Below are 11,460 nucleotides of genomic sequence, written 5' to 3' on the forward strand. Positions count from 1 at the left end.
GCCAGGCACAGTGGCTCACATCTGTAATCCTAGCACTTTGGGAGGCTGAGGTGGGAGGATCATCTTAGGCCAGGAGTTGAAGACTAGCCTGGGCAACACAATGAGACCTCGTCTCTACAAAAAAAATTTTTTTTTAATTGCTGGGGTGGTGGACCATGTCCATAGTCCCAGCTACTTGGGAGGCTGAGGTGGGAGGATCACTTGAGACCAGGTGACTGAGGCTGCAGTGAGCTACGATCACCACTGCATTCCAGCCGGGGCAACAGAGTAAGACCCTGTCTTTTAAAAAAAGGAAAAAGAAAGAAAAGTAAGTAATAAACAAACACCATTTACTATTAAGAATCAAAAGATTCATTCATCAGTTTTTCAGTGACAGTTCTGAAAAACTTACACGTACATCTGTCATAAGAAATCTAAAATTCTTGGCCAGGTGCGGTGGCTCATGCCTGTAATCCCAGCACTTTGGGAGGCCGAAGCGAGCAGATCACAAGGTCAGGAGTTCGAGGCCAGCCTGGCCAACATGATGAAACCCCATCTCTACTAAAAATACAACCATTAGCCAGGCATGGTGGCGTGTACCTATAGTTCCAGCTACTAGGGAGGCTGAGGCATGAGAATCACTTGAACCCAAGAGGCGGAGATTGCAGTGTGCCAAGATTGCACCACTGCACTCCAGTCTGGGCGACAGAGCGAGACTCCATCTCAAAAAAAAAGAAAGAAATCTAAAATTCTTATTAAATTAATTTCTTATTAAAATTCTTATTAAAACACTTATTTTGTCAACTCGGAGGATTTTGGAAAAGAAACAGAATTATACGTGCCCACATTGAGCAGCTGCAAAGAAAACCATTAAACATGCAGTGGGGGCAGGCACCTGGAGTCTGTGGAACACACTCTGAGCTGTTTTCTCTGAGTGCTGGACCATCCACATCCCCACTAAGCTCAATGGTATGCACTTTATGCCCACAACAGACACCTGCCCAGCAGCAGGGACCACGCCGAGGACTGGGAAATGGAGCCACTTCATCTACATAACATCAAAGGCCCCCATGAGGGCACATTCGCAACGGAACCCTTTGTGGTGGGCTTAATTTTTCAGGGGGTGGGGAGTAGGCTAGGATTTGAAGAGAGTAAACTAGATCCAAGGCCTTTGTTACTTTTAGCTATGGGATGCTAAACTTCGCTTTTCTGAATTCCGGGATCCTTCTGTCTGTAGTGGGAATTTTATAATATCTACCTGCCAAGATTTTTTGAAAGGCTTAGATTACAGATCTTGAATGTGAGGGTACCTAGCATTGAGCCTGGCACGTGGCAGCGCTCATATCATGTCTGTTGATTCATTCCTTCCCGGAACACCCTAATCTTACTGGATCACTGGCACCTGGGGCAGAGTATGCCTGAAGACACGCCTAGGTGACAGCAGGCACTCAACTTGTGTTCTCCCCTTCGTGGCCAAGAAGCGGCGAAGTGCTTGTCTTCCTCCGTCTTCGAGCTATTTTAAATTTCTTCTATTAAATTTCTTTTATTCTATTAAAGAATTTCAGGCCAGACGCAGTGGCTCGCGCCTGTAACTCCAGCACTTTGGGAGGCCGAGGCAGGTGGATCACCTGAGGTCAGGAGTTCCAGACCAGCCTGGCCAACATGATGAAAACCCCTCTCTACTAAAAATGTAAAAAATTACCTGGGCATAGTGGCACGCGCCTGTAATCTCAGCTACTCAGGAGGCTGAGGGGGGAGAATCGCTTGAACCCAGGAGACGGAGGTTGCAGTGAGCCGAAATCGCGCCACTGCACTCCAGGCTTGGCGATACAGCGAGACTCCGTCTCGAAAAAACAAAACAAAACAAAACATTTCAAACTGAAATGGGCGGTTAAAATGCAACGTAAAATGAGATGGTGAGTTTAACGCACCACTTTTCCACTAGGTGGTGCTGCATGTTAAAACTTTATTAATTTCTACAGCAGGAAAACTGACGGCCCCTTGGAAGAGGAAAGAAAAGCCAGTATGTCACCAAAAAAAGACAATTTATTAATAACTCCTCCAAAACCTCTGTGGGCTCCCCTTGGAGTGAAGCGCGAACAGGGAGTCGCCATAGGGAGCCGGGCCCGCAACGCAGTTCGTCCTCAGCACAACGAGCGGCGGCGGCGGGCACCGAATTTTTCTGCAACTATTTTTCACATCTGCCTTTTGTAGTTGAACAAAACTCGTTCCCATTTGTTTCCGGTTGGCAAGTTCGTAGGTTTCGGCGGAGGTGTAAAACCAAAGGGCAAGTGGCGGAGGCTGCGGACACCCTGGTCTCTGAGCTGCGCGCCGAGCAGGTGCTCGGTCCCAGGACGCGGTGACCCGACGCCCGAGCTTCAAGGCCTGGTCCACGCCCGGGCCGCCCCAGTCCCGCTGGCCCCTCAGCCGACGCCGCCGGCCTCGCCCCACCCCCCGACCGGACCCCTGAAATCCCGGTCCCGCGGACCGGCTAGACACTCCCACGGCCGCGAGCCGTAGGGCTCTGGCTTGCAGGCGCCGCCAACAAGCGACGCGTCGCCCCCGCGCCCCGAGCGCCGCCGCCATTGCCGTCTGGGCCGAGGGCTCCCGCGCGCTGCCTGTCGCAGCCCACAGCAGCCCCCGACCGGCCCCGCCCACCTACCCACCGCCCCGGTAGTCTCCCGCGGGGCTGGCCTGGAGCAGGGCTGCGTGTGGCCAGCGCCCAGCCTTCCCGCGGGCACAGCGAGCCCGACCCCGAAGGCCCCAGGAGCCTTCAGGTGGGGGGCGCGCCATCCGGTGTCGTCTCTGCGCCGGCATGGTGGACTCTGCGCGTCCCCACAGACCGAGGCCAGCAGCTGCGCCTGCTGCCGCCGGTCCCCGCCCAGGGCTGCGGGGGTGAGAGCGTGGTTATCGGTCGTAAGTGCCCTGGACGCAAGCCCGCCGTCGCGCGCTGGCCTTGCCCTGCCGGTCCTCGGCGGCGCTGGGATGGAACTTTGCCCGCCTCGGGCGCCGGCCTCCTCCGCTTCGTCTGGGCGCGGGGCGCTGGCACCCAGCTGGGTCCCGCTGGCGGCGCTGCGCGCATCCATGCGGGGTGGGAAGATGTCCAGGCCAGGGCGGGGCAGTTGAGCGGCGGATGTCGGGGACCACCCCTCTGTCGTTCATTCAGTACTCCCTGGGCAGTTGAACCACGGCAGATCCCATCGTGGGCTCCTAATTCTTGCAAGCCGTGGGTTCGAACGTAGACTCTGTTTCAGTCATCGCGCAGCTGCCAAGTCTTGAGCCAGCTGCTGTCTGGTTTGCCTGGATCCAAAAAGTGTGGAAACCTGCCTTGCCAACGTGTCTCGTTGCCCTGTGTACCCTCACGGTTCGACACAGTAGGAGCTCTGCAGGACAGCTGTGAACAGATTTAGGTGAAGTTTTCTTGTATCATTTTTGGAGTATCTTTTTTTATTATTATTATTTTTTTTTTTTTTTGTCCTTTTTGAGATGTAATTGACATTACTATTTAAGAATATTCACTTGTATCTTTTTTTTTTTTTTTTTGCGAGGCGGAGTCCTCGCTCTGTCGCCCAGGCTGGAGCTGCAGTGGCGCGACTCGGCTCACTGCAACCTCCGCCTCCCCGGGTTCACGCCAGTTCTCCTGCCTCAGCCTTCCCAAAGCAGTGTGACTACAGGCACCCGCCACCACGCCCGGCTAGTTTTGTTTTTGTATTTTTAGTAGAGACGGGGTTTCACCGTGTTAGCCAGGATGGCCTCAGTCTCCTGACTTCGCGATCCGGCCCGCCTCGGCCTTCCCAAAGTGCTGGGATTACAGGCGTGAGCCTCCGCGCTCAGCCTCTTTTTTTTTTTTTTTTTTTTAACTGAATAGTTTAAGCAGGCTGGGCATGGTGGCTCGCACCTGTAATCACAGCACTTTGGGAGGACAAGGAAGGAGGATCACTTGAGGCCAGGTGTTCGAGATCTGCCTGGGCAACATGGCAAAACCGCGTCTCTATTAAAAATACAAAAATTAACCACGCGTGGTGGCACGCGCCTGTAGTCCCAGCTACCCAGGAGGCTGAGATGGGAGGACGGCTTGAGCCCGGAAGGCTGCAGTGAACCGAAATCACCCTACTGCATTCCATGGACAGCAAAATACCCTATCCCTCACCCCCCCTCAAAAAAAAAAAAAGTTTATGCAAATTAATAAGCAATTTTGCAGAGGATATATCAAAAAAAAGTTTGTTAAGAAGAGTCCATTTAACCTCAACTTAGCAGTTGTTAGCGGTCCATCCATATGGACGTAGAAAAAATAAAGCATTTTGCCTCAAAGTAGCCCAAAATTCCTGGGCTTCTGTTCTTCCCATTTGCCTGCTTGACAAAATGTAACCATTTTGTGGGCACGGTGGCTCACACCTGTAATCCCAGCACTTTGGATGAGGTGGGTGGATCAATTGAGGCCAGGAGTTCAAGACCAGCCTGGCCAAAATGGTGAAACCCCGTCTCTACTAAAAATACAAAAAGCCGGGCATGGTGGTGCGTGCCTGTAATCCCAGCTACTGAGGAAACTGAGGTGGGAGAATCGCTTGAACCCAGGAGGTGGAGGTTGCAGTGAGCTGAGATTGCACCACTGCACTCCAGCCTGTGCGACAGAGCAAGACTGTTTAAAAAAAAAAAAAAAAAAAAAAAAAAAAAAAAAAAAAAAAAAGATGTAACCATTTCAAATGCAAAACTCGGAATCACAGTGGGGGCCCTGATCAAATGTCACTGGTCCTAAAGAATTAAAAGTTGTATTTCCAACATTTACATTGAGTGTTTATGATCATGAAAACTACTACTCAGATTTGCTCATTAAAGAAAGAACTGAAAAATGAACCGGTGGATGTGAGTTAACAAGTGAACCTTCCTAATTTTCAGTAAATTTACTTTCATCGTTTTCCTTCCTTAATACCACTGTATGAAACCGTGGCACTTCGGATATAGTCACTGGCCAGGCGAAATGGCTCACGCCTGTAATTCCAGCACTTTGGGAGGCTGAGGCGGGCAGATCACTTGAGCCCAGAAGTTTGAGACTAGGCTGGGCAACATGGTGAAACCCCGTCGCTACAAAAAAATATAAAAATTACTCGCGCATGGTGGCACATGCCTGTAGTCCCAGCTACTGAGGAAACTGAGGCAGGAGAATCTCTTGAACCTGGGAGGCAGAGGTTGCAGGATCGGGCCACTGCACTCCAGCCTGGGAGACAAGAGCGAAACTCCATTTCAAAAAAATAAAATAAATTTGATCACTCAGATCTACTCAAAAAAGCAAACAGCAGATGCTAAGGCCCAGGGAAATGATGATGTCCACTGATAGGGGCTGTGAATTGTCTGCCCACACATGTAGCTCCCCAATTAATAGGATTTAAGTCCCTTAGCAAAGATTTACTGGCTACATCCTCTGTAGTGGACACCATGCTTAGCTTGGGCTGTTTAGCTGGTCTTTGGTTACTTCTTTCCCCCTTTCACTTTCCCTCAACACTACTGGTGTTTTTTGTTTTGTTTTTCTGATATTGGGGGGTTTTTTTGAGAAATGATCTTGCTCTGTCACCCAGGCTGCAGTGCAGTGACACGATCACAGCTCACTGAAGCAGTCCTCCCACCACAGCCTCCCAAAGTGCTAGGATTCCAGGCGTGAGCCCCCGCACGTGGCAGCACCAGTGTTTCGAGGCTGATCCTCTCTATACTTGAACCTCCTCTCCAGGGAATGGCTCTGCTCCACATTTCCCTCCAGGGGAACCCCATGTAGCTGGGCCATGGTGCAGAGGCAGGGCAGGGCGCCAGCCCACATAAAGGTTTTGGAGTAAATTTAAAGCGTGGTCCAGCCACTAGAAGCTGCATGAACGAAAGCAAGTTATTGAGAGCCTCAGGTTTTTTCTTTTGCTTTAAGACAGGGTCTCAATTCTGATTGCCTAAGCTGGAGTGCAGTGGCATGATTACAGCTCACTGCAGCCTCAACCTCCTGGGTGATTCTCCCACCTCAGCCCCCCGAGTAGCTGGGACTATAGGGACACACCACCATGCCCAGCTAATTTTTTGTATTTTTAGTAAATATGGGGTTTCGCCATGTTAACCAGCCTATGCTCGAACTCCTGAGACTCAAGCAATCCACCTGCCTCAGCTTCCCAAGGTACTGGGATTATAGGCGTGAACTACTGCGCCAAGCCAGTTTATTCTTTAACATGAGGATATTAAACAAAATAGCATATGTAAAGCATCTAAAACAGTACTTGGCACTCACACAGTAATAACAAATGTTATTATAAGAGGTGGACTCACCAAAGTTTTCCTCACATTTGTATTTATAAGTACACATGTGAAGATTCAAATCCCAGCTTCATCAACTTACAATCTGTGTAACCTGGGCAAGTTATCTAACTCTCTATGCCCCAATTTGCTCATTTGTAAAATAGAAATAATGGGCCATTCTGAGATATGGTCCCCTCCTGCCAGCGACCACCCCAACCACAGCTGTTGGCAACATGACACATAAAAGTTGTAAACTCCCATTCATTATAACACTCTAAGAAGGAGACTCATCCGAGGTTTTATTTCTATAGAATTTAGGGTGCCTTATGAAATAAACGTTCAACTACTCTAAAACCCTGGAAACAATTAGTATAAAAATTTATGATGTGATAATTAGCTGTCATATCTGAATTTAAGGGATCTTTTAAAAACAGCTTTTCAAAAAGTTTGTTTAAGCCAGGCACGGTGGCTCACACCTTTAATCCCAATACTTTGGGAGACTGAGGCAGGTGGATCACCTGAGATCAGGAGTTTGAGACCAGCCTGGACAACATGGCAAAACCCTGTCTCTTCTAAAAATAGAAAACTTAGCTGGGTGTGATGGCGCATGCCTGTAGTCCCAGCTACTCAGGAGGCTGAGGCTGGAGAATTGCTAGAACCCGGGAGGGAGAGGTTGCAGTGAGCTGAGATTGCACCACTGGACTCCAGCCTGGGTGACAGAGCAAGACTTCATCTTAAAAAATAAATTAAAAAAAAAAAAGTTTGTTTAAATTACATGTTGTCTCTTTACTAAATGTGTCTTGAACTAGACTAGAATCAACTTGTGGGCAAGAACAGTGTTTGTTATACTTTAATACTTCTTTTTTATTTGATACGGAGTTTCGCTCTTGTTGCACAGGCTGGAGTGCAGTGGCACGATCTCGGCTCACTGCAACCTCTGCCTCCGGGGTTCAAGTGATTCTCCTGCCTCAGCTTCCCAAGTAGCTGGGGTTACAGGCACCCGCCACCACACCCAGCTAATATTTTGTATTTTTAGTAGAGACGGGGTTTCACCAAGTTGGCCAGGCTGGTCTCAAAACTCCTGACCTCAAGTGATCCTCCCACCTTAGCCTCCCAAAGTGCTAGGATTACAGGCATCAGCCACTGCGCCCAGCCTGCTGGGAACATTTTAAGGTTCAATTAATGTATGCTGGTTACATAACTATGATTACAATGTATACATTACATCGAACTGATAATACTTGAGCTTTAGTTACAGCATTTCCTTTCTCCTAACATCTCCCTTACCCAGAAACAACTTAAAACACTTCAAATTTTTTGAGTGAAAGTAGAGATCACAAACATCAAGGTATTTGATTCTTTTATTTTCCATCACTTGCTACTTGAGGGGGTCACACTAACCAGTTCTCGTTACATACTTTCCTGCTCTGGAAAGAAAATTTGGGCTCTGGAAGAAAAATTGCAAAGAAATAGAAAACTAACCTTCTTAAACATATATAAGAAATCAAGGGTTTCCTAAAACTATTATCTGAGAGTCTATTTTTGCCTTCTGTATAGTAAGCATGTCATTCTACTCACTATTCTACCAGAATACATCTTCACATCTCAAACTGGATTACTTTTCAAATACTGGATTAAGTTCATGCAGTAAAAACAAGAATAGTCCACTCTATTGAATACGTTTGCATTTGCTTACTGCAATACTAGTTAAAACACCAGTTTATAATTTTTTTATACATTCAGTTGTTCAACAAATGATTCTTTTAATCTGCCTGAAGTTTCAAGTCAACACGTCACTGGAGAAAATGTATGAAACTGTGGCACTAATTTCTGAAACGAAGGATTGAAGTTCCTCTTTCCAACTTCTTTCAGTCCATCACTACTCCACATGTTCCTGCTCTTGTCCTGGAATTAGCCACCGAATACTCTCAGTTCGAATGGTAGCATACATAATAAAACTAATTAAAAAGAATAAGGAAAATACAAGCAACCAGTCCACACTTTTTATCAAAGTGCTGGGAAGAGGGCCTATTTGGTCAGCTTGAGTAACCACCACATTCTTCTTGGCTTCTATACCTGAAAGAAAAATCATTGGTTTCAAATCAGACAGAAAAAGCACCCACCACAGACTTTTTCTCAAGTATTATGCGTGGTATGCAAAATGACATGCAGTCCTAAAATGAGCACTGCCACTAGTATATATATTAATATCTGTGATGGATTTCACTTGCCTGTCAGTGTAATTTGTAGGTTGCCTTTCTCCCCACCACATCAAAGGATCAGGAATCCATTCAGCTGTTCACAACTAAAACACTAGAATTTCTGTGAACTCATCAGCAGTTTATTACTCAGTGTGTTTATAAGAGTTGTCTTTTGGTGTCTTGAGACCAAAGTTCAGTAAGTAACTAGTAAAACTCCTCTCAGGTGTCTACAGAATGTTTTCACAGGTTAAGTAATGCTAAATGCAAAATGTTTTTTGTTTTGTTTTGTTTTTTTGAGATGGAGTCTTGCTCTGTCGCCCTGGCTGGAGTGCAGTGGCGCCATCCTTGGCTTACTGCAAGCTCCGCCTCCTGGGTTCAAGCGATTCTCCTGCCTCAGCCTCCCAAGTAGCTAGGATTTGGCTAATTTTTTTTGTATTTTTAGTAGAGATGGGGTTTCACCATGTTGGCCAGGTTGGTCTCGAACTCCAGACCTCAGTTGATCCGCCCACCTCAGTCTCCCAAAGTGTTGGGATTACAGGCGTGAGCCACTGCACCCGGCCCCAAAATGCTTTTAATAATTTACTGAAAGAACTGTTATAAAAACAAGCCACCACTGGGAACAGGGATTACCAAAGATGCTCTGACTCCCAGATTTGTGTTCTAGGTTTTCTTAGAGCATTGAGCAAAATGGCTCCCTCTCCACACATCAATCGAAATGACAATCAGGGATCCATGACAAGACTTGGACTAGCTAACCACCTTGTAATATCCTACTTTTACTCCTATCAGCCAACTCAGCTCTTTTTTCTTTAGTGTTAGCTAAAATGATTATATGCACCTTAATATATATGCAATGTGTGTTATAGTTTGTATTTATTTCCAGGGAGTACACTTTGGGAAGAGTGGGATGCTCACAAGTGAGACAGTGAGGCTTTAGAGGAATGAACTTTTCCAATGGAGGTAATTTTTTCAATTTACAGTGCTTTACAATGTTTTACAAACAATAAAAAATAAGGCCATATGTTTTGGCAAATATTAAGGAATTAAAATAGCATCCACAAATGGATTAATAAATGGAACAGTAGCAGCAAAGAAAATGAACAAAACGGCCGGGCGCGGTGGCTCAAGCCTGTAATCCCAGCACTTTGGGAGACCGAGGCGGGCGGATCACAAGGTCAGGAGATCGAGACCATCCTGGCGAACACAGTGAAACCCCGTCTCTACTAAAATACAAAAAACTAGCCGGGCGACGAGGCGGGCGCCTGTAGTCCCAGCTACTTGGGAGGCTGAGGCAGGAGAATGGCGGGAACCCGCGAGGCGGAGCTTGCAGTGAGCTGAGATCCAGCCATTGCACTCCAGCCTAGGCGACAGAGCAAGACTCCGCCTCAAAAAAAAAAAAAAAGAAAAAGAAAATGAACAAAACATAACTATACATGACAATGCAGGTACGTTGGATGAAAAAATCAGACACAAAAGAAAAATATCCTGCATGTCTCCATTAATATGAAGCCCAAAATAAGTAACACTGTCTATGATATTAGGAGTCAAGACTGTGGTTATCTTGGGGAAGGCAGGAGCAGTGGTGCTGAAGGGAGGCTGGTCATGTTCTGTTTCTTTCTTTTTTTTTTTTTTTTTTTGAGATAGAGTCTCACTCTGTCAAGCAGGCTGGAATGCAGTACTGCGATCTCAACTCACTGCAGCCTCTGCCTCCTGGACTCCATCAATTTTCATGCCTCAGACTCCCGAGTAGCTGGGACTACAAGCACCCACCACCATGCCCAGCTAGTTTTTGTATTTTTAGTAGAGACAGGGTTTCGCCATGTTGGCCAGGCTGGTCTCGAACTCCTGGCCTCAAGTGATCCGCTGGCACAGGCTTCCCAAAGTCTTAGGTTTACAGGCATAAGCCAACGTTCTGTTTCTTGATCAGAGTGGTTACCCAGGGTATTCACTTTGTGAAAATTCATCACCCTGTACACTCATGATTTATGCATACCTTTGTGTAAATATTAAGTGAAAAATGTGCATTAAAAGTTATAAGTAAAGTGTATGGTATGTGAATTATATTTCAATAAAACTTGTTTTAAAGTGTCTATAATAGGCCAGGCATGGTGGCTCACACCTATAATCCCAGCATTCTGGGAGGCCGAGGCAGGCAGATCACTTGAGGTTAGGAGTGCAGGCCCAGCCTGGCCAAGGTAGCAAAACCCTGTCTCTACTAAAAAATACAAAAATTAGCCAGGTGTGGTGGTGCCCACCTATAATCCCAGCTACTAGGAAGGCTAAGGCAGGAGAATCGTTTTAACCCAGGAGGCAGAGGTTGCAGTGAGCCGAGATTGTGCCACTGCACTCCAGTCTGGGTGATGGAGCGAGATTCCGTCTCAATCAATCAATCAATAATCTATAATAGATCAGGCACAGTGGCTCACACCTGTAGTCCCAGCACTTTGGGAGGCAGAGGCGGGTGGATCACTTGAGACTAGGAGATTGAGACCAGCCTGGCCAACAAGGCGAAACCCTGTCTCTACTAAAAATACATAAATTAGCTGGGCATGGTGGCACACAACTGTAATCCCAACTACTCAGGAGGCCAAGGCACACAAATCACTTGAACCTAGGATGGGGAGGCTGCAGTGAGCCGAGATCACACCACTGCACTCCAGCCTGGGCAACAGAGACTCTGCCTTAAAAAAAAAAGGAAAAAAAGGCCGGGCGCGGTGGCTCATGCCTACAATCCCAGCACTTTGGGAGGCAGAGGCAGGTGGATCACGAGGTCAGGAGATTGAGACCATCCTGGCTAACATGGTGAAACATCATCTCTACTAAAAAGACAAAAAATTATCTGGGCATGGTGGCAGGCACCTGTAGTCCCAGCTACTCGGGAGGCTGAGGCAGGAGAATGGCATGAAGCCAGGAGGCGGAGCTTGCAGTGAGCTGAGATCGCACCACTGCACTCCAGCCTGGGCGACCGAGTGAGACTCCGTCTCAAAAAAGGAAAAAAAGGGGGGGGGGGGGG

At 47.3% G+C, this 11,460-nt stretch overlaps 1 protein-coding gene across 3 annotated transcripts in view; it reads right to left on the minus strand.

Annotated features, from left to right (window-relative positions):
* Positions 1 to 7,589: 7,589 nt before the first annotated feature.
* The window catches only part of TXNDC15 (thioredoxin domain containing 15), a 25,608-nt gene continuing 21,737 nt past the window's right edge, over positions 7,590 to 11,460 (minus strand). For all 3 annotated transcript variants that reach the window (XM_017871945.1, XM_017871941.1, XM_017871942.1), the window contains exon 5: positions 7,590 to 8,322. In XM_017871945.1, coding sequence (XP_017727434.1) covers positions 8,126 to 8,322 — 197 coding nt within the window. In that variant the 3' untranslated portion in view covers positions 7,590 to 8,125. The remainder of the gene's footprint in view (positions 8,323 to 11,460) is intronic.

The sequence above is a fragment of the Rhinopithecus bieti genome, unplaced genomic scaffold, assembly GCF_001698545.2.
Source record: "Rhinopithecus bieti isolate Rb0 unplaced genomic scaffold, ASM169854v2 scaffold_5889, whole genome shotgun sequence".
Classification (NCBI taxonomy): domain Eukaryota; kingdom Metazoa; phylum Chordata; class Mammalia; order Primates; family Cercopithecidae; genus Rhinopithecus; species Rhinopithecus bieti.